This window comes from Cydia strobilella, chromosome 15 (assembly GCF_947568885.1).
Source record: "Cydia strobilella chromosome 15, ilCydStro3.1, whole genome shotgun sequence".
In the NCBI taxonomy this organism is placed as follows: domain Eukaryota; kingdom Metazoa; phylum Arthropoda; class Insecta; order Lepidoptera; family Tortricidae; genus Cydia; species Cydia strobilella.
The window spans coordinates 8,436,953-8,461,728 of NC_086055.1; the positions used below are offsets into that span (position 1 = coordinate 8,436,953).

The window sequence follows — 24,776 nt, forward strand, 5'->3', positions numbered from 1 at the left end:
TTTCTAAATTATATTCGTAACTGCAACGAAAAATAGCATAAACAAAAGCTTGCATATTGTTCTATAAGTACGTGTTATAAGTACGTGTTGTGCTAGTAAATTTCCGAATAGGGTATTTGACAACTAGTCAAACAGTTTCTTTTTTCGAACTGTCAAAACGATTTTGCTACTATGGAATTTATATGAAACACTAGCATGTGACGTCATAATCAAATTACCTACTCTTTATAGTTTTATACGGGTTTTAAAATTAATATATAATAGAAATTGTGTCTAAAAATTACCTCTATCCACGTTTCTCTATTAATCTTCTGGTGCTTTATTTCTTGCATGGTGTAAAATAATTTATTTTCAGTACAGTCAAATACCCAATTGTATTGCTACTACAACCTAGTTACAAGCACTTGCATATATATTAATCAAGTATTCGTTTTCGCGATAACCTGTATGAGTTGTGCTAGTAAATTTCAGAATTATATTCCTACTGTAATCTAGTTATTTACAAGCATTTCCAGCCTAACAATTAACGAACATGTATAACGAAAATCGTATACAGGGTGGCTTAAAAATAAGTGCATTCCCGTTGCCAGGGAGCTAGGTTTTGGGATTATACTGAGCAACTTTTACTATGGGACCAACCACGAAATCGCGAAAAAAATTTACTTTCCCATAGAAAAAGGACCAGCCAAAATGTATGACAGCCAAATTTTATTTTCGCGATTTCTGGGTTGATCCCATAGAGAAAGTTGCTCAGTATAATCGCAAAACCTCCCTGAAAATGGGAAAAAAAAAATCGCTCCCTAATAAGCGGTTAAACCGTTAACCCAGTGTCAAATTGTACTGGTAACTATGGTTTAAGCGGTTAACCCCGGGTTAGTGAATGGTGCAAACTTGCAAAGTGGCCCTGTTATACGAGGTATTTGAGTGGGTGCGGAATTATTACACCTGTGAAGGTAGATATCGGTCATCGCCTACAGATGCATAATATAGAATATAGACCCGTTATTTGACTTACATTTCATGATATAATTTATGTATAAAAATTGACACGCCTCTATTAGTCAATACCATAAATAAATTACGTATTCTCTAAAGCCATTGTTTTTAAAAGCATCCATATATTATTAAGATAATGTGATAGATAATGTTCATTACATAGCGGAGGTGTTTTTAAATGTGTGGAATCGTAATATTGTTTTGGGAAACGTCATCATCATCATATCAGCCTTTTATCGCCCACTACTGAGCATATGCCTCTCTTCGAGTGCGCCACTTATCCCACTTAGTAGTTTTAGTTTAATTTAAGTTATTGTAATATACCTATAACTAATGGACTGATGTTCGAAAATAAGTTCATTTATTTATTTATTTATCCCGGTCCTGAGCCAATCTCATTCAGAAGTGACCCGCAGTCTTCCGAATGTCGTCCACCTAACGAGTGGAAAAAGTGGTGATGGTTGGGAAAAGTGTATTCTAGAAACTATCCAAATAGGTAACCATCAATGACAACCAATATTATGCACTCACTGTTAATCCAGCTTCGAACCATGATCAAACTGTGCCAATACCTGTAAATAAACAGACATATAAGTGCTACATAGAAATATAGGTTTGTTCAAATTCAAAGCTAACTAAAATGTAGGTTTATGCACACTTCACAGCATCAAAAATGTTTCCATGAATCATAGAGAATAAGTAAACTTAGTTTCACTCCTTAATAATTTCAAGTGGTATAGGAGGTATAGTAAAACGTATTATTAAAGTTTTAAGCAAATAAGTTCGTAAAGCTCGCTTAAATAAAACTTATTACATATATTATGTATGGAGTGAGCACTAAAGCTTATTTTATTTCTCTATGCTATGCCATGAATTGCTGTTAGAAGTGCACTAAAATCGCTTTAAAAATATGTTTTACTAGCTGTTGCCCGCGACTTCGTACGCGTGGATTTGTATGTTGGTGGTTATATATTTTAAATGAGCATAAGTAGAACATTATGCAGCAAAAGATATCAGTAGGGACGGTAAATCATTTGTTAATAATTATACAGCGCATGAAATTTGTCTTTCACAAAGTACGAAGTTTCAAGCCCCTAACTGAAAAAAAAAATGTTCTCGATATAATCCCTCTCAACATTTAGATTTTCAAGTCCACTATTTAAAAAAAAATTTCGCTCCCGCTGCAAACTTTATTAAATACAAACTTTCAAACACGGTGCAATCAGTTTTCGTCTATTTTAATATAATGCCCTTTTACCAAGTTTCATGTTCCTAGCTAAAACGAAACCTTGTACTACATATAAACTTACACCCCCTTTTTAACACCCTTAGGGGTAGAAATATTAAGAATGTTGAAATAACTTTTTTTGTAATATTATACAATGCCTTTCTAAGAAGTTTCAATAAGGATTTGTAATGGATTCTAATTTTCAACCCCTTTTTAACCCTTTTAGGGGATGAATATTTAAAAACGCTTAAATTACTTTTCTTGTATTCTAATAATATGGCTTTATACAAAGACTGAAGTCCTGTACTCAAAAAAAGGTTTGAGCTCCATACAAACTTTCAACCTCTTTTTTACCACCTTGGGGGATGAATTTTCAAAAACTCTGAAATAAGTTTTCTTTTATTTTAATAATATATCTTTTAACGAAATTTCAAATTGCTAGCTTAAAATAAAACTTGAACCCCATACAAACTTTGGACCCTCATTTCATCCCCTTAGGGGAAGAATTTTGAAAAATTCCTTCTTATAAAAACTACCTATATTGTGAAAAATTCAGCTCTCTAGGTCCAACGGTTTGGGCTGGGCGTTGATTTAAGTGAGTCAGTCAGTCAGTCAAGTTAGTCAGGACTTTTACGTTTATATTTTATATATATAGATAAACATGTTTATGTACATTTTTATGTTATTTTCGCCAACCAGTGGGCAATTAATCACAGCGTACAAACTGATTGTGACGGATAATTCACAACGCCTTCTATTTTAATATATACTGTAACTAATAATATATGATTGTTAAGCAAATATTAAAAAACTTATAACATTCAAAAAGCAAGTTAATCTATCGCGGCAATTAATTTCAAAATAGATATTAGCGGCATGTTAACGGCGATAAAATAATATGACGCCCCTCTTGAAATATCGGTGATCGTCATGGGAACAGATATTCGAATAAATACGTAAGTTTGTACACGGATCGCGTGGGCGAGGACGTAAATACGAATATGGGATACATATTTTTATGTATGTATGTATGTAAACACTTTATTGCACATAAGACAGGTTAAGATATAAAATTAAACAGAAAGTATACAATGTACAAAGGCGAACTTATCCCTGTAAGGGATCTCTTATTGTCCAAATACTTAATTTGAAATTATATTAAATATATATTGGTCACAGTTTTATTTGTGGCCACATTAGTTGCAACGTCGATCGCGACATTTTGACGCGATACAAAGCAGTTACTTGTAAAAATAACAATAAAAGTATGCTGCAATCTGTATCGATGGCTAAACGTGTTGTTTCCTTCTGTACTAAACCTAAAATACGATCGTCCCTAAATTTAAAATAGCCGCAGTAAACCCAGTTATCCACGGATCATGCTACTATAAATATAAGAGTACGGTACAGCATCATTCTGAACTGCCTGTATACTTCCTTATGTAAATAATGATGTAAGATTGGCTGTGTTGGCTAAATAAAACAAACATTCCGTCGCTAATATAGAAACACTGACGAATCACGCACCTGCTCAGCATTACCTATAGGTACCAAATTTGAGTACGACTCGGATCAGTAAGTTCGGTAATAATTTAAAAGAAATCTTCTCTTAGAGTGTAAGGCAAGAAACGCTTTATAAATGTGCTCATGTGGTGCTCATGAAATACCCGTGTGTTAAGTCAGTATATTAACTACAGGTATCTACTTACCTATTTGCTCCATAAGCAAATAGATACATACTACATTTAATAGGCTTGGAATTATCCAAGTGTGTCAAAAATAAACAAAATCGCTCAAGAGAAAATAACACATTCTTATAGAAAGTTCTTGAGATTTTCAACGAGAACTTATGGCAATTCAGCGCGCTTATACATAGCAACAACGGATATGCCTGAAATAGCCATGGACGTCGACCCAGTTCCATAGGCGGCTTACAAATATAGACCCACTGACAGACAGCCGTGTGAGCCGTGTTCTTCCGGATTTCTCGTTAATTAAGGTTAATAGGGACGTCAGTGGTATTGCATTTCTGAGAAACTGTAATATATGATTATAACTAGCAGTCATGCCCGACGGAATGTCACGTAAACTGAGATATAATCGGTACCCGTTATTCATAAAACTTGGCAAAGTTCTATTAAATTTCGCCTCATAATACGAGTATTGGTAAAAGTATGAAATACTATTACTTATATTGTGGTACAGGTGCGATCCAAGAGTTAGAGACAAGTGTCTCGTGTCAGGTAAGGGTAAGGCAGACAAAATTCCCTTCATCATTATGATTTGAAATTACCATTTCTATCTGCAGTAGGTAGTACTGACAGAATCTTGTAAACTACTGGCTCTGTGAGCTGTAAACCTCGCGTTAAAATATATAAGCTTAAAAAATACTTCTTTGAGTCATTATCACAGTCGCAATGGTCTTAAGTGCCATAGACGCTAATGGCACTTAAGTCATTTATGGCAATTTCCACCATTTTGAACATTTCCCATAAAAACGAAACGACAGAAAATAGTACATTTCGATGCTAGTGCGGAAAGTATGTCATCACTTCACGAGTAGCGAGATACAACCGAGACTCGGGATGAGTGAAGAATGACATTTCCGCACGTGTATCGAACGACGTTTTTTAATACAGTTGAGAAAAAATAAGAATGGAATTCGGAACTTTTATATTATTAATTCTGTGACATCATTGACATTGACATTATGAAGAGGTGTTTTTCTTCTAGCTTTTATTCGACTAGAATAGATTTTGTTATTGTTATTGAACCCACTTCAATGAAAGTTTTGTTTTTCAAATGCATGTTCTATAAGACAGAAACAATTGTAAATATTAAAACATTGTATTATTATTACCTATCGTTATTTACGATTATTCGTGTATCGTATATTTATAAAAACAATATCTAATGTTGCCTTTGGAAAGTGAAAACATTATTGCAGTAAGAAAATACGCCTCTTCTTTGAAAGGCGTTCCGTTCCATTCAGATAACTTATTAAGAACGTTTTTTCAATATTAATAAATAAACGTGTTATAATACTGATAATGATGAATGATGGTAAGTAATAAAATATGAAATATGCATATTTTTCGTATTCTTACATTAACAGTAAGTTTTTATGTTCATTACGACGTTTAAAGGAAACTAATATTAACACTCATCAATAAGTAGTCATGAATTGGAACAAGTAAAAATTAAAAAAAATTGAAAAAGTAAAAAGCACTAGTTCGCGAAAATCAACTTTCCGCACGCTAAACAGCCACGAAAAGTAGCACTTTTTGAGCAACTGTATTAAAAAATCTATTTAACTACTGAACCTGCTCACCAAATTTCACGAGAATCGAGAGGAGAACATCCGGACATACGAAAGCAATTTGCCCGAGTCAAAACGGAGACCTTCGCTAACGCTTCGGTCAATTATACAACAACATATTTGCTGTAGGTAACTAACGCCCCACAATTCGGATCATAAGACAAGATGTTTTTGCCGTAATTAAATCCCGCTATCCCCTATTGTGTTTTCGCTTTTATCGTCTCCAAGCCGTGTGAAGACGCTGTGGAAAGCTACTTGGATCATAAATATTTCTACCGTTTCACTTATTAACACTATATAGTTAGGTCATGACTTCATGAGTACTAGTGACATGTCAGATTCGATTACTCATTATGAATGGATAATTGGATATCATCTAAATATACAGAGCAATGTCGGAAATTTAATATCTGAATATGTTAAAGATCTGAGGATCCACAAATAGATAATGGTATAAACTATTAAGCACGTATATAAATACATAAACGTGTTCTATGAGTTGATTTACCTCGAAGTTTCATTAAACATTTAATGGTAATCCTTGATCTGCATCATCGCCTTTAGAATTGTTTACTAAAGTTCACATTTTAATAAGTTCTGTTGTACAGGCTGTTTATTGCAACGTGGTTGGCGTATCTATTAGCAGATAGGGCGGCAAAAAGGACCTACGTGGTACGCTCTAATATAGGTCGACCCAATTAAGTATCACTGGAGGCATTGATAGAGACCTACTCGCCCTGAACGCTGAAAACTGGGAGGAAATCGCAAAAGACAGAGCGCGCTGGCGCCAACTCATATCGGAGGCCAAGATCCATTTAAAAAACAACGGAGTAAGTAGGTAGGTACCTACTTATTGGGTATGTGTGTTCATAAAAATGAATTTTTGGGCAAAGATACCCCAATAAATTTTATTTTGCTATAAAAGTATTAAATAGAAATGCACATCGCCTAATAAATGAGATGGAAGTCAGCATAGGAAAAATGGTTGATTGACGAAAGTTGTTATTCAAAAGACGAAAAATGATAAGAAAACTTTCATCTCGATCGCCATTCAAAATTACCGAGCTCCCCAATATGCCACATAAAAAGCATAAAAGGCCAAGTAAAAATGACCCAATGTTTACTTTCTTTAGAGGTTAGTCCCATAAAGAAATGTATACAAGAAGCGCGCGCGATATACTTACGCAGAGCTTCATAATAACAATTAATTTAAACAAATAACAAAAAAATTAAACAAAGAAAATGCTGACAAACGGTACAATCTAAACCCATAAACACGTACCGAACGAATCGACGGTACACAAAGCCGAAAAGGCGGCAAATTGGCCTTTCACGGTGAATTTATGGGTTCACTTCGCAACGCGACTGACAAACTGACAACCGCCGCACAGTGCCAAGAAACAACACTTCAACATTGTAGGTACTTAATCCGTTATCAACACTAAATTGACAATAAATATTGTCATAAATTGGCGAGCGATAAATGACGTATTTCTACTAGCAGGAAGACTGGGAATTCTTACTACAAATAATTTGAGTCACAGGTACATTTTTCACTATTTCCACCGGCTACAGTGATCAACATTGGGTAAAATTATTTCTAGTTACAAATATCACCACAATTGGTAGCACCTAGTTCTAGAGAAAGAACAAAGCAAAAACCCGGCATGAAATAAAAACATAAGTACCATTATTTACTTAGGTAAACAATCACTTAGGTACTTTTCAGCCAACTACACCTGCTCCATTAAACTTGTTTGCACAATAAATTGGAATTAAAAACGCTAGTTTAAAATAAGCTACATACATGGTCGACTTCACATTAAGTACTCTATTAGCGTTTCGTTAAATAGAAACGAAGCGCTGCAAAAAGCTCTCTAGTCTTTACTTACCCAAATATTTACGTGCTCTGACCTCCTACCTAATGCGATTGAACTACTGAATTGATTTGATATTAGCTAAGGTTATATAACTATGTATCAGTTTTGAAAAGGTAATCACGGTCTATATCCCGGTCAATAAAATAACTATGTATTATTTAGGTTAAAACACGCATAATATATCTTTTAGTTTGCATGCTCATCTAGTTTCTTGTAAATATTTATCAGTACGGTTTTTACTCACTATTATTTTTAGTCGTGCCTGAGGATGGATTCCCAAAGAATCCGAAACATGTCGCCAAAAGCGACTAAAAATAATAGTGAGTAAAAACCGTACTGATAAATATTTTGAAATATGTCTCACGATAGTTTAAGTGCGATTAGTTTCTTGTACACGAAAGTTACATTACTCAAGTATTAATTCGGGGTACAGCAAGCTTTTAGGTTACAATGTAAACAAAATGAAACAATAGCCAATAACCCCGTTTATTGTGGCTCAGATTTCACAGCTCGCGCATTAGGTTTTTATTGCACATTGTGTCATAACTGGACAAGAACGAAAACGAGATTAACATAGGTACCTAAGCCTAATTTTAGTTAAATTGCTGTCTTTTTGTAAACAGTACAAAATAAAATAAAAACATTAACCCGACTAAGATTTTTTCAAGGACAAGTTTTTGCCTTTGAAAGTCAAAAGTCGCCTGTGCCAAGAAAATTAAACGAGCGAGTCTTCATTCATCAAAATCGGTTCATAGTAGAAGAAGTCTCGAAATTTAGCGTGCTTGGGTTTTTAAAAAGCCTTATTAATTATTTTCTTTTAGAAGGTGGTCCCAGTCCAATGGATTCGACGGATATGTTTAACGTAGGTAATGATTATGTGCAAACATGTATTTTGACGACGACGGACTGCGTTTGTGTGTAGGTATACAATTATGGTCATTGCATGGACTTGTTGGCTGTATCAGCTGAAGATACGTCGACTGCACAGTCGTGTAAGTCCAGTCCATATAAGTTACAAGTTACAATTGAGTCTGTATCGGTTCTCAGTCGCGAGACAGCGAAACCACCGTCTTTTCTGCTCGAAATATCGTCCGACCAAGATGTATTGCCATTCCTGTTAAAAGTCACGGCATCAATAGCTTTATCAGTTCGAGTTACAAACATTTCGTAATAAATGCATTGTTATTTGGTGAAAATGAGCGTGGTTGTAGTAAACACGGTGTCATTAGCCAAACGACTCCACCCACCCGCTCGGCAGCTTGGAAGGTGGCCACATTCAGACTATTGTTATGTACAAGTCGACCATGGAACGCCCGAACAGTTCCGGACAGTTACCGTCACTCACAGTGATATGCCACTTACTTTGATATTTTAGTAATTTTAAATTTATATGCAGAACTGATATCTATCATATCTAAATTGTGTAGGCAGTTTTATCTGGGACATTTGCTGCAAATTTAAATTGGTTGCTATGTAACAAAAAACGTTTTCTTGACGCTTGTCCTATTTCCAAATAATGATCACGTATATTTTTGTCACTTTTTAATGTTATGCAAATGAATAAATAATGTCTACAGCTGCAACATATAAAATGTTATACCCCTATTAGTATGCTTGAATTGCTTGATACACCGACTTTAAAGCTACATTCATAATTATGTTATGATGGAGTCGAATGACAGAACTTCAAAAACGAATTAGGAACCTATATAGTACTAAAACTGAACTACTGTGGTAGTTTCGTAATTCGTTGAAACGTTAATGGAATAGATAGGGAAAACACCCGTTCTATTATGCAACAGCCGAAACAATGGAAACAAAGGCGGGTAACAGACACGTCAACGGATAAAAAGTATAAAGTATCGGAGACAAGGAATCAAAGCAGCTTCGTGAATGCGTCGGAGCCGGAACATAGGAGCCGGTTTGACGCGTCCGGAACAGTGACATTGCAGTCCCTACTTGTACCTACTGGGGTCTACTCTTTACGTTACGTTTTCTGTTCTACACTAGACTAGATTGTCACATTACAGGGGAGCGGAGTAATATCAACATATCATATAAGACTGGATGGATGGAGATGGAGAATATCTTTTGATTTGTGAAGCCTATATATAAAGATACCATCAAGTAATATTGAAAGAAAAAAATCCGGCGAAAAATTGCCGCCACTTCCATCCAGGCAGTTTTCATATATTTTTTACAATATTGTTTAATAAACAGATTTTTGGTATAAATAGGGTTTTCTTATCTATAAATGAAATTATATTTGGCATCTACTTGTTTTAAGTAGGTACATGTATATCACACAAGAACAATAAATGTTATCAATTAAGCAGCTGATCGGAACTACTTACATTGAGCAAGATAAGGACCGTGATATTCCAATAATATTAACACAGATGCCCGATTAGATAAGCTCATAAAAGATAATGAACCTTGAAGTCGAATTCACTTTCGAATGTACAACGATGCATAACAAATGGCGGAGTAAGGAGAAGTAATGAATAAAGTTATAGCGGATGGTGATCCAGACATCCTGCGAACAATAACAATACAAGTACGTAGACGGCTTATCTCCACGCTCCGATTGTTTAGGAAACAGAACATGATCTATCAACAACAAGACGAAACTCGAAACCAAGAGATGTCCAGTAGGCACTGCTCAAAACAGAGTAAATTCGTTTTTTTTACAAGAAAAAATTTAAACGGTTTACCAGACATCAATGCTTCTTTTGTTTTGATATTGAAGTAACTACATGATGCCTGGCGTCACGATTTAATCAATAGACAAGGCGACAGTTTGTTTACCGTTAATCTGTCTGAAATTATTTATAATACGGTATGGCACACAGGTTTTCGTTGTGCAGCGGAAGCGTGTAGGTCGATATCAGATAGTTGACATACGCAATCGGACACTGGCTAGGAATCTGTGCTGACGTCTATACCACCATTTTAGATAACATGCATCAGTTTACTCGTAATCTCTCCCATCAAAAACGTTTTATGTTGTGCTGCCAAAATTCACTAAATCATAAAGGTCACCGTAAAATAGTTAAATCTTCTACAAGGTCTAACAAAAAATGCCAGTCAAACGGTATGGCTAAATACAATAGCTGGGACGTATTTTTACTAGCATGAAAACCTAAGGACTAACTTATGTACACTAGTTCTAATCGATATGTAACGGTGAAACGAGCATTCACATCGGCAAGGTCGCTTCTAAACGAATTCGCGCTGACAATAGTCTACCCACATGCAATGCACAATTGATATGGCCGTTTGCGTACAGCTGTGGGGTCTAAATGAATAACTGCCAGTCCCCTCATACTCGACGACTACTGGATTTATCTAAACAGATAATCGCCAGCAGTGGGTGCGATAAAGATAGCAACAGATGGGGGCAAAGGGTGTTAATTTGGAAAGTAATACTGCTGGTATAGTTGGCCTAGAGCGTCGACTTGATTCATAAAATGTTGGATTTTGGAATCCAAGAATATATTTAGAATGTTTTTCTTATTATAATAGCAAGTGAGTGTAAGCATTTCGCGTAGGCGTGAGGACAGGGATGGAAATAGACGGTGTTGGCATCGGCTGGCTGACAGTATTGCAGTCTCGGCCGCCCGGCACCACATCCGATTCTCACACATTACTGTCTCCCCATAATTATATCATTCAATTAGCGGGTACCTAATAGTAGATTGTGTCACAAGGGAGCAAAATGACATATTTACGGCGAGGGCGTACAATTGAATCCTAAACGAAGCGAAGGATTCTATAATAGAATCCTGAGCGTAGCGAGGGATTCTAACATAGAATCCTGAGCGTAGTGAGGGATTCAAGTGTTAACGCCCAAGGTGAAAATAATTTTGCTACCAATTGACACATACTGCTTTTCACATCACCTATGAGGAAATTACATACATATATTAGGTTTCAAAACATTATTATTTTAAGCAAAGATCGATACGGACAAAGTGCCAAAAATATGTATACACGACCTTAGTATAGGGACCTACATGCTTCTGGCACTTTGTCCGTAATTCCGTATCGATATTTTCAGACGTGACTGTACTGACAAATTAAAAGTTAACAGTCCATAATTATGTACCTAATATCTTTTCAAAAACAGCAGCAAACAACTAAAATTATACAATGAAAATCAAGTACATTATTTTTGTAGATTTTTCTGGTAACAACCACCACTTACCACTTTGAACCAAATCTTCGGAAGAACACTATGAAGACTGATATCACTTATATTTATTATTATAAAGTTATTGATTTAAACTAAGTATTTACAAATTTATACACAATACAGAATCGCATAATGCTTTGTGAAATATTTCTACAAAACTTTTTAAATATAAACTTTTTAAATTGCATAGACAAGTATGGCTGCGTGCTGCGTTTAAGGAGACCTAAAATTTCAAAATAAAAATTAAATTATTGTCTTCGGTTACCGCGATAGTTACTCATGAAATAAAACTATGAAAACGGATTATATCGCGTATATTGAATTTATAATACATCCCGACGTTTCGAACTCTTTACAGCGTTCGTGGTCAACGGGTGACTGAGGAAAAATTACAAAGTGCAAAAATACCCACATACTAAAATAATGAACAATCATAGACTACAAACTTTAAGGCTGGTTGTACATGCAAAATCGGTTCATAAGGCTAGTTATACACTACAATTATTTTCAAGTAAAGATATATATATATACGCGATAAAAACTACGCCGGCTCCAACCCTACACCACGGACCCGAGAAGATTTAATTCCCTCCTAAATTGTAGGAGGGTATCCCAATATGGGACCGGCAACAAACTCGGCGGGACACATCTTTTCAAAACATCGGAATGTCCAGCATCATCCAACACTAAGGTCTCACAGTCTATGTCTCGCTTGCTCCTTTATCAGATGGACTACAGGATCCCAAGCTGGTGGTAGAGAAAAGCCATCTTCCCTATTAAAGTTTGGATATTTCTTAATCTCAATGGCCTCGCGCAGCATTCTGGGTATGTTACGCTTCTCCTTGGCAAGAACCAGAGGCTTATCAAACTTGATTGAGTGATTGGCTTTATCCATGACATGCTCACAGACAGCAGACCTAGGTCGACGGTGCTTGACATCAGCTATGTGTTCCTTCACCCGAGTGGAAATGCTCCGTTTCGTCTGCCCGACATATAATAGGCCACACTCACAGTCCAGCCTGTACACTCCTGCAGTCTGTAGAGGGGTATTGCATTTTACAGGCCTCAGGAATTGTGACATCTTCTTCATTGGCTTGAAATATAGGTCTGCTGTCTGTGAGCATGTCATGGATAAAGCCAATCACTCAATCAAGTTTGATAAGCCTCTGGTTCTTGCCAAGTAGAAGCGTTACATACCCAGAATGCTGCGCGAGGCCATTGAGATTAAGAAATATCCAAACTTTAATAGGGAAGATGGCTTTTCTCTACCACCAGCTTGGGATCCTGTAGTCCATCTGATAAAGGAGCAAGCGAGACATAGACTGTGAGACCTTAGTGTTGGATGACGCTGGACATTCTGATGTTTTGAAAAGATGTGTCCCGCCGAGTTTGTTGCCGGTCCCATATTGGGATACCCTCCTACAATTTAGGAGGGAATTAAATCTTCTCGGGTCCGTGGTGTAGGGTTGGAGCCGGCGTAGTTTTTATCGCGTATATATATATATATCTTTACTTGAAAATAATTGTAGTGTATAACTAGCCTTATGAACCGATTTTGCATGTACAACCAGCCTTAAAGTTTGTAGTCTATGATTGTTCATTATTTTAGTATGTGAGTATTTTTGCACTTTGTAATTTTTCCTCAGTCACCCGTTGACCACGAACGCTGTAAAGAGTTCGAAACGTCGGGATGTATTATAAATTCAATATACGCGATATAATCCGTTTTCATAGTTTTATTTCAAAAATTAAATTATTAAACGAATGTTTTTTTACGTTTCTTTGTAAATATTACGCTAATTAATTAATTAACTTAATTTAAATATGCTATTAATTAATTTAAAAACAATTACAACAAATTAATAAAGAAATTGTAATCGATTATATGCATACTAATTTCATATGTCTTTGTGTCAATATTTCATACTCGCAACAAAATGTCCTTGAACAGAAAAGTGCCACTTTGATCCCTCCTAGTAGGGAAGAAAAGTTCCCTTTTCGAATAGGTGATGTGAAAATAATTTTTCATCACACTAGCTCGGTAAGCGTGCTATTTTACGCATGTGCAGCGGGTGCTAAAGTCCATTTTACTCCCACAGGAGTTATAGCTTTTTTTTATTATGTCACTAACTCATACGAACCAAGTAGGTTCTAAGTAAAATGACTTGTTAAAATTCAAGGTATAAAATGAGGTTTACTTTCAAAGTACTAACGTTTATAATTTAATTGTCTTGGTTGTGTTTAAAAAAAATTAATCTGATTAATTTGATGCCGTTTAAAATATATTGACACAATTTTTAATCGTGGTGAAAAGTTTGAAATGTCATCGTATTTAAGAATTATTTTGCTTAAAATTTAGTTTTTTCTTCGCAAGTAAGAAAATCTATGTGTGTAACTCCGGGGGTAAAAATACTGCAAACTCGAGTCTTTAATGCACTAGTCTGCGGCTATCGTGGCGCGACTTACCTTATGATTGATGATTATATATCTATTCGTAAAGTGATTAAGTATGTGAGTTGCTTTATCCGAAGCATTTCATTCGGCGAAGATCGAATCCATCGAATTCGGAATAGTTTACAAGCTGAATAGTAAGTAAATAATACCTACCATAATTCTGTATTACTGATGTAGTACCATAAACTACATGTTTCGACAACTAATTGCTATAAGCGAGTGGGAATACATAAAGCACTAAATAAATCGGCCGTGCGGTATACAAAATTACAAATACTACTAGTGATTGTGAAACGACACAAGGTTGACACAAAGTCCGATGCAACAACACACCTGGGTGCAGCGGGTGGGCGGGCCATTCGTTCCTCGGCTTTTCACTCTACAGAGCCAACAGATGAAATAAACATCGCTAAGCAAGTTTAATGGACAAATGATTATACTTAATCTATGATACATCTTTAATTTGCGGAGGATATGTTATGTTAAATCAACCGAGATAGATTTGTAGTAAACTTTCATCGTCAAATTGACAGGTCCCCAGGGGTGTATATTTAATAAAGAAGAAATATCTTCCAACAGGTGTTACTTTAATTTAATACACTTCTTTTAGTTGACGCCTAATCATTATTGATTTCAATGCAAGTAATGCAAGTGGAATAAGGTGAAGGATCTATAATATGTTGTCTCTACTCTCTACGTGCTTAGGACTGTCCGCGCAAGAACCGGTCCACTTAAAATGATATTATTGATGTGGGCAAGAGTCGAGTGTGTGTCTACACTGTCTACGTCACGTATCATTTCGTAGTTTTACTAAGAAACCTCTAAGTAAACCTGACCACGGATGCTAATATTTTAATGTAGGTACCTTCTTTTTCCAGCGTTAAATAAGTCGAATTTTAAACTGATTTCCCAAATCATAAACTATGAAACATCAAATTCTTCAATGCTTTCACTTTAATAGTTTATGCCGTTTTCTATAGAAATGACGTTGTAAATCTTTATTTCAGATTAGGCATGGCCAATCACACTATGCATTTATGTTTGAACGTTCGTTGTAAATTTGGATAAAAACATCTACAGAACATTCTTCGCGTCCAAAGTCTTAAAGCAGATCTAAAACGGATTGCAAAATATTCGCCAGTGAATTATGATATCAGTAAGATCTACCAATTGTTTATAAATCAGCATTGAAAGTTGAATAACACGGCGAAGTTGTGCACAGTTTTCTGAGATACATCGTGAGGCTAACATCGTTTTAATGAGATGATAGATTTCGTAACGCTGGGTCGATCGTGCCTAGTCTGTGAACTGGAAAGCAGGTTCAAAATGTGCCTCACCTGATAACGGCCGCATAGAAAGTTTCGTTTCTCCGGCCATTAACTTAATGTATATATTAATTCTGTGCATCATTATCGTGTCGTAGTTCAATATTCAAGGCCGTTGTTGTTTATACACCTCGTACAAACCATTTTCGCTCACTCATCTACAAAACCGTTACAACAATTTTTAGGTAGTTTAGGTAGGTACTTGTGGCTTGTTAATTTCTTAGAAAGCGTGCTGATGTTGATATGATGATTCATCCTCGACTAATTAGGAACAACATGCCCTCTTACCGTTTGCGGTGACCATTATCATAATGTTCTAGTCACGTTACCCACAGGCAATCCCTTAATCATTGGATTATCTTGCATAACCTCAACAACATCATTAGAATAATAAAAATAAAACATATAGCGTAGATTATTTTATATGTTACGTGTGATTATAATCTCCGTGAGCCAATTCCAGTGATTTTTTACAAGTTGTGACAAGAGCTAAGTGTTTTTCTCAACAATATTCGAAATCCTCTAGCAAACAACCTAGAAGCTTGGTTTTATTCATCAGTTCTTGAGCCGGTGCCAAAAGCGAGCCAACACCGACAAGAAAAAATAGCCATGTCAAGATCTTACGTAACCGGTATGCCACACATAACAACGCATCACCCCTCAACAGTTATTAAATATTTGTGAATTCGTGATAAACTTCAATTATCTTCAAAATTCTATTAGATACATATTTGTGCCCTTCTCAACCAAAAGGGTACTTATTGCCGGTTGTCAATAAGGCGCTATTTTCATATATGGCTTCATGTTGCAATCAACCTTATCGACAACCGACAATGTGGTACCTTTTGGTTGAAAACGTCACATTTGGTTCAAGTTAAGTCGCGTTGAACTATTTAACACTGTCGATGTTAGGTATTACAAGAATTTTGTTAGGTATTCAACTACTACCTTAAAATCATTTGAAACATATCTTTTCTTTCCTTACATTTTATATTTTATTTATTCAGGCTGTTGTGTAATAATTAAATTAATTAAAGCCTTCAGGACAGTGGGTGGCCGCTTCTAAATACAAACGTAGTCCCCATTCTCCCCTCTGGGTGTTGACATTATGGAAAATATTTTTACACAATTTTATTAATATAATGTTATTCAAAATTTAAAAAAATATATATTAATCATGGCTATGCGCTATGCCCCTTTGTTTGTTTTAGTTACGTTTGATTACTTATATTATTGTGAAAGTTAGGAGCCGAAAACTAATTCCATACAATTAGAGTTTTGAATGATTCACGGTTAGTTTCACTAGACTTATATTGACCGGGATATAGACCGTGATTACCTTTTGTATTATACATTTTGTATTGTACTTTTGTACAAAAGGTAATCACGGTCTATATAAGTCTAGTAATTCCATACAAGTTTTTAAAATCTCTATCTTTATACTAGCACGATTTTCACTCATTATTTTATAACTAACACGGGACTTAATCGCGTACAAACTTGCGTACTTTTTTTCCTCTATCTTTTATAATACCTAGTAATAAGAAAGAAACAAACGACAAGATCATAGCTGTGGTTTATATTTATGAAACTGTGTAAACACATTATCTATAATGTTAATATCAAGATTCCAGAGAGGAAAATAGGTTTGTATGGAGAAGCGGTCGCACACGGTCGTCTAATTACCTCTAATAACGAAAATTGGAAAAACCTTTAAAGCGCCGTCAACCTCTTCTCAAGAGCTTTTTTTTCGAACAAAAGCTCTTGTATAGCTCTTGTTAAGAAAATGCGAGGGGACTGTTCAAATACCATTACGTGCGACATGTTTTTTACCAAAAAAATTTAATGAGAATTTGCACCTTTCTAATATATTCTGGTTTATATATTGATTAAGGCTTACAGTTCGATCAAAATTAATACCTACAATATTTGGTTTGTAGACTTCGGAGATTCGAATTAATCCATATGCATGAGCTAGGAAAACTTTCGCTGGTAGTATTTATTCGAGAAATATTCGATAACATCAAACTTATATCTGCCCACGTAGCATCTGAGTAATAAATGTGTTTGGAACAATTTACAACATGTACTTTCAAATCCGTTGGCTTGTTTGAGAATGCATTATGGCTTATCGGACCTAAGTCAACGACCGCCAGTTCACAGGAATTACGCGAATGGTATGCCAAGGTGATAACTCTTCGGTTCGAAGGGTCCGACTTGATTTGGATTTGTTTTGAATTGATCTTGTTTTTTCTGATTTCTAGGAATTCCAAATGTCATGAGCGTTTCATAACATACATACCTATCTACTGTGTAACATATATTTATCCTTTATTATTTGATAAATCTATTGCTTCCTCCTCATCGAACGTGTCTCAAGACATTTATTTACGATTGCATGACGTTGTTGCGGCAGTGTCTTATTAAATTAACGGCAATAAATGCCTCAAGTTGCACTTCAATGACAGATAATTATAGTTTTATGTAAATGATTAATTTTATAACCAGTTTCGTCCTCACTTTCACGCCTGATTTTGTAAGATGATCTTACAAAATTAGGCGAGAAAGTGAGGTTACATCTGGTAGCATGTTCTCCGATTAAGCTTTCTTGCATTAGTAATTAATTATGTTTATTTATAATGATGACGTCAGCAATGTTACATTTGTGTCACATTTAGAAAGTATATTTCGTGGGTCATTCCGTGCTTCTGGGTATTCCTTGAGGAGTAAAAGTTGGTTGCGCCAGTGACCTGATTGCGGCGATTGATTCCAGTCGCAGCGATCGGTGGACCAGTCGGATGCGCCTGCGACTGGTCCGCCGATGTCGGCCGCGACATTGACCCGTCAGCAACCGGCCAATGCACCGGGTGTCGCAGCCTCTTTGTTTACATCCTGCGAGACATCGCAGCCTCCTAGTTCGTTGTCCCTCGCTTAGAATGTAACGTGGCATTTACATATTGTCGTACGAGTTTATTTTATTCGAATAGCAAACCATGCTATTCATAAAGACAAATATGTTATAACTACTTAGATATTTATTTGATTTACTTAAGAAAATGAAGGCTTGATATTATGTAATTTTAATTTTTGCATTCTACTTAGACCAATAAAAAATGGGATAGTTTTAATAAACCTACGCTAGAATATTTTACGAATTCAAGCTTTGATGAATGTTAATAAAAAAATACGCAACCTTTTTTTACTTGAAAAATTCCGACGTAAAAATAAAGATTAAAAAAACACGTTAAAAGCCTTTTCAAGGAACGTAAACTTAAACAATGATAAAGTTGGATGTCCCTGCAATCGGAGTGCGTCCGTAACTCGTTAATGACATTCCATCGAGGTGGGTGCGCACACGTCACGGGCCTGCAGGCCAGGCGCAACCTTCAAAATGCACATGACGTAGCAGCCAAGTTTCCTGAAATATGGGTTTCATGGTGACGCAGTCACACGCCCGCGCCTACATCGGCGCCTGCGCTGGACCCATTTTAGGACATGACTAACGGAAATTCGACTCCTCTCTCTCTGACCCGCTCCCTCCCGTGGGAAGACGCGTGCGTGCGACTCTTTCGCACTAAAAGCTCCAAGAAATCTTTTAATAGTGTCCCACGGCCGCGATCTACTTTCAATCCGAGGCGGGAAAAACGCAGGAACTAGATTCAGGTTTTGAAAAATCGCACGTTCCACTTTAATAGAAAAAAGTTTTATTATTATTTTTTGTTTTTTTCTTTTCTTTTATTTTTTTAATTGATTAGATAATACATAAGTAATGTATCAACACCGCAATTTTTTTTGGCTGATTTAAATCTGGTTATTTAATAATAAGCAAGATGATACGCCTGGCAGCTGGCCCTAAAAATAGATTTATAAACCGGCAAATTTATATCTGTACCAGCATTTACAACTGCTATCAGATGTAGTACTACAATAAATAGTACAAGAATAAATAGTCATTGCCGAGTGGATTTATATTCTTGCTGCAGAAAAGCGAGACCTAAAACATACACAAACATGACTCACGATTTAGATAAGGTTATATCGGTGATATTTACGCGACCGATACTGCGGCCAGTTGTTAATAATTATTGTTATTTTTTTCAATTTACCCCAACCGGTGTCAGCGGTGTTAAAACTGACCTTTTTCTGTTGCTTCTCCCAAGCCGGGTCTAATAGACCCTCGCGTTCCCACTCCTCCTCCTGTTCCATATAGCCGTCGGGATACCCGTCATAGTTGTTCATCATCCCGTTCTCCATCATCATGGTCACTGCACTGACCGTCGGTTTCGATGTTCGTTCGAGCCTATGACCGCGAACTCGCGTGTGATGGTTCGCACCGCGCACTACAGACAACCGGCCGCGTGCCTGCTGCGAGGAAACTGGCGCTCGAGCGCTACGGCGGCAGCTTGCAGAACTTTCTCCGTGCGTTCCGTTTTACCTAATGAACTGTCAAACGCTCAAAGCGCAGCGCCAGCGCAGCGAATTGTATTATTTTGTTGAGTCAGATGAAGTGTCGTTGGCGGACCTTGTAATAGTCCGACAAGAAATAGTAGAAAATGAATGAGGGTGCCACTCTTAAGGGCCCTCCACACCCATGCGCGAATCACGGCGCGAAGCCGCGAACGCGAGTCTGGAGTCTAGTTCGCTAAACAGCGAAATCGACTCCACACTCGCGTTCCCGGCTTCGCGCCGCATAGTCTGGAGCGAGCTTTAGAATAATAACTAAAGCATAGAAGCCGGGCAAAAACATGAAGTTATACCCTAAACAGGAGCGAGCTGTCACTTTTTTTGCCATACTAAATTGAACCTTATCACCGAGCCAGAAAGGTGTTCGTATCAGACTAGAGAAAACGGTCCACATGAGATAGCAAAAGTGGGTCGCGGTGTCCCACTCGCACATGTTGCCAATGTTAAAAAAATACCATTTTGGTAGTATTTATATCAATAACTACTAAAATTAAATACCTTCTTATATTATTTAAGTGCTATATTCAGAGTGCGGTTTTGATATCTTTTACGTAATTTGTAAATAGTTATAATGTCAATATTATTAACTGATTTAACCAAGCATGTGCACAACAAAAAATACATTAATTTTAATAATGGTAGATATTGTAGTAACTTTGAATATTAATTGGTATCCCCTACTTGATAAACAAATTTTCAAAATACATGAATGGCGGCGCTCAAGATTTATTTGCGAAATAAAGTATAAAATGGGTAAAAGATATTGTGTGAAAGGTTGCAGAAGTGAAAGTTTTGTTGATTGTGGTATATCTTTTCACAGGTAAGTCTCAACTATTAAAGTTTACGATAAAAATACAAGAAAACACTGTCAAACTCATTAGGGTGACTATGATGTCGTCACGATGTGAATCGGCCTTACAGAGTTCTTATTACCTACGTACTTACTTAAAGTAAAAATAAGTTTACCTAAATAAGTATATCTTTATTTTGGCATGTTTAATTATTTGGTTGATAGATAGATAGATAAATGATTTATTTGTGCACGTAATGAGAGCTATATAATTGCCAAAATTTAAATCCAAAATCCTTAAATATTACAGACACATTTATACATAATATTCTATATAAGTCTTTTCCGTCAGTACACGAAGGCGGCAAATTAAAAAAAAATGGTGCAATTAACTACGATGACGCTTAAAGAATAGCTGAAGTGTGCAAAAGAGAAGCCATTACGTATATGAACATACCATGAGTGCGAAAGAGGCAGACTACAAATGAAAAAAGTGACCATTTTTAGGGTTCCGTACCCAAAGGGTAAAAACGGGACCCTATCACTAAGACTCCGCTGTCCGTCTGTCAGTCTGTCTGTCATCAGTAACAGCTTTTATAACGACTAAATTAAGTAAGGTTTTGAGAAGCGTTTTACAGAGGAGAAAAAAACTATATCCATTCTCTCTGACTTCCTATGCATGAATGAAAAAAGATCTTGGCCAAACTATACATTTCAACTTATCCTAATATCACACATACATATGACTTATGGTCACCCTAATTAGAAAGAGATGCAACCGCCCACTTTGACTTCTCACGTGGACACACTTTTTGGCCCGTGTACTCCATCCGCTTTATTAAAATCTAAATCCGTGGGCAAAAATGCTTCGGAAACATGTATACCCGTCCCTAACTTCCTTACGAATTAGATAATGTATCATATATGTTGGTTATTCCTTATTTGTGTCGGGTGTCACAAGTTTCATAATTTGCTAGGGATGTAACTGTGTCGACTTTTTATATCGATAAATTATGCATAAGTTTATGTGCCGTGTAAAAATATAATCACGAAATTGGCAAATTGATAATAGTCTGGCTAATGAAAGTTGAACCTGAAAAAACGCGGCAATAAAAAAAAAAAATCTGTAGCAGGCGGCTCGTTGAATACAAGGATTGCATAATTTTTATACTTTTTATAATTTTCATATGCTAGAAATCAAAGAGCCGCCTGACATGAGGATTTATGCATGTACCTAATATAGCTTTTATCTCATTTGCAGTCTACAACTCAGAACCGTCTAACTATACCTCTCGTTTTTTTTTATCATTAGAAAGAAGGCGAGCGATATTAAAGTGTCGTTTTATCGAAAAACACTTGAAAATAAGTCACAAAAAATATAATATCCGATCATTTACATACTTTTGCTTTCATAAGTATAATATTGCTATATTTATAAAAAAAACTTATTTCAATTTACAAACCAGACGCCATGTCTCCGTTTAGTTATATTATATTTGGTTATATTCTCCAAGGTATCAGGGCGCCTCAGTGCCTCGGGCGCGGCCAGACGAGGGGTATTTAATGAAATTTCATACAAAGTTGCAGCAGGCCTAGGCCGAGAAGTGGCTTTTTTTATTTCCATTTCACAAATATTTGCGACAGCTATTAAAAAAACTATAATTAATATTCGATTTTTGGTACGTTATGGCATTCTGCCAATACGCCTATAAAAAAAAACAATAAACGATATTTGATATAGCTGGTCAAGCAAATTTTGTCAGTACAAAAAGGCGGCAAATTTAAAAAATGTAGGCGCGAAGGGATATCGCCCCATAGAAAATTTGAATTTCGCGCCTTTTTCTACTGACAAGATTTGCTTGACCAGCTATATATAGTTAGTCAAGCGAATCTTGTCAGTAAAAAAGGCGCGAAATTCAAATGTTCTATGGGATGATATATCCCTTCGCGTCTAAATTTTTTTTTAATTTGCCGGCTTTTTCTACTGACAAGATTTGCTTGACCAACTATATATTTTGCAGTTTTATTTGTATAAAATTTACAAAAAATAATAACAAATTAAACATTATTAATAAATTCCAAATTATTATTTCCTTTATTTATTTTGAGTCTTAGGTTAGGGTTTTATAACATGCATATAAAAGTAAAATACAAAAACACTTACAAAACATTACAAAAAATATATAAACACATTATAAAAAACCTAACCTAGGGTGCCGCCGGCAGCGGGGTAGGGCCCAAGCTGCCGGTGGTCAGGGCCGCAGAGAGAGGAACCGGCGGACTATCCGCGCCGTGTCCAAGATCACCGCCTTCTGCATCTGACCCTTGATCCAACCACCTAGCGAGAGTCTCTCAAGGTGTTGGTCGAGACTCTTCGCTATGAGACCGTTCGCTGAAACGACTATCGGGACAATGATCGTCGAATCAACATCCCACATGGCGGTTATCTCGTGAGCCAAGTCTAGGTACTTACTGGACTTGTCCTTCTCGGCTTTCACGAGATTCTCATCATGGGGGATGGTGATATCGACGAGCACGGCCCGGCGCTGCGATCGATCTATTATCACAATGTCAGGCTTATTGGCTACAATAGTCCTATCAGTGATGATAGATCGATCCCAATAGAGCGTGGCACGACCATTCTCGAGAACTGGCACAGGTAAATACTTGTAGTACGGTACTTCGCGGTCCACAAGGCCGTATAGAAGAGCAAGCTGCTGGTGAATAATCCTGGCTACGAGATTATGTCTGTGTAAGTACTCGCCGTTAGCAAGATGAGAACAACCGGAAATTATATGCCTGAGTGACTCTCCGGGACGGCGGCATGCCCGACAAATGTCGACCGTACCGTCCTTCAGGATATATTTCCGATAGTTGTTCGTCATCATAACTTCGTCCGCAATTGCACAGGCAAACCCTCGGTTTCTCCGAAGAGGTCCCCGAATCGTAACCAGTTCACCGACGCGAGCAGGTCTACATCGGGTCCCATGAGGGCCGTGTAGAACCGCCCGTGTAGCACCTTACTCTCCCATACCGCCCTGCGGCCCGCAGTACTTTGTACCACAGGTTTGTGCCAGTTCTCGTTTGCCAAGGAGAGCGGCGTGAAGTTCCTGTCCACTGCCACCACATCACGATGCATCCCACACTCGTTGTTAAGGAAATAATTCCTGAGATTGCACACCTCGCGGTTGTGGAGATCTTTGGCGTTAAGGAAGCCTCGACCTCCACACTTCCGTGGGATGTACAATCTCATAACTGACGAGCGTGGGTGTAGCATACGGTGTGTAGTGAGCATTAGACGGACCCTTCGATCCAGGGCGTCCAGCTCGGTCTGAGTCCACCTTAGTATGCCAAAGGAGTATATGAGTAAGGGCATTACCCAGGCGTTGAAGGCGCGCACTTTGTTGCCTCCTGACAAAATTCTGTTAAGGACTTTTGTGAGCCGACTGAAAAAGCGCTCCTTCACCGACCGTCTAATACCCTCGCCCTCAATACCTAACGACTGTGACATACCAAGGTATTTATAGGTTTCTGAATCAGAGATATAATAAATAATAATAATTCCAAATTATTATTATTTATTTAAGCATTATTAGCAAATTTAACTACACAAATATACATTTAAAATATTTCATTTAAATATTAGCGGTAAAAATGTCTACTCGAACCGCAAAACAAAAAAAGCGTTGGTATTTTTTTTTGGTTGGTTGGTAAAGGTTTTGGAGGCAAATCTGGCAAAGTAAAAAAAAATGTTTGATTTATTGTGCGTTGTTTTGTTATTTAATATGAGTTCCGACGAAAATACCGACATTCATTATCGACGAAAAATTAAATGAATCATTGATTAGGGATTTCAAATAAGTATTCGAAACTTTCAGATATTCGAATATTACCTATAAAAAATAAGAAAAGGAACGAGAAATCGGTTTGTATGGTCTTATTCAAAAACTATTTTCAGATATTGCAAAAACTAATGATATTCTGCAGAAATCCACATAATTGACTAGATTTTATCATCCTACTATGAGATGCCCACATTTATAAAAACTGGCCAAGTGCGAGTCAGACTCGCGTTCCAAGGGTTCCGTATATTATACAATTTTTAACAATGCATTTTTTTATGTT

At 36.6% G+C, this 24,776-nt stretch overlaps 1 protein-coding gene across 1 annotated transcript in view; it reads right to left on the reverse strand.

Annotated features, from left to right (window-relative positions):
* LOC134748012 (alpha-actinin, sarcomeric) overlaps nucleotides 1-19,787 on the reverse strand; it is a 55,298-nt gene extending 35,511 nt beyond the window's left edge. The window contains exon 1 of the mRNA XM_063682709.1: nucleotides 19,535-19,787. Coding sequence (XP_063538779.1) covers nucleotides 19,535-19,657 — 123 coding nt within the window. The 5' untranslated portion in view covers nucleotides 19,658-19,787. The remainder of the gene's footprint in view (nucleotides 1-19,534) is intronic.
* Nucleotides 19,788-24,776: the final 4,989 nt, after the last annotated feature.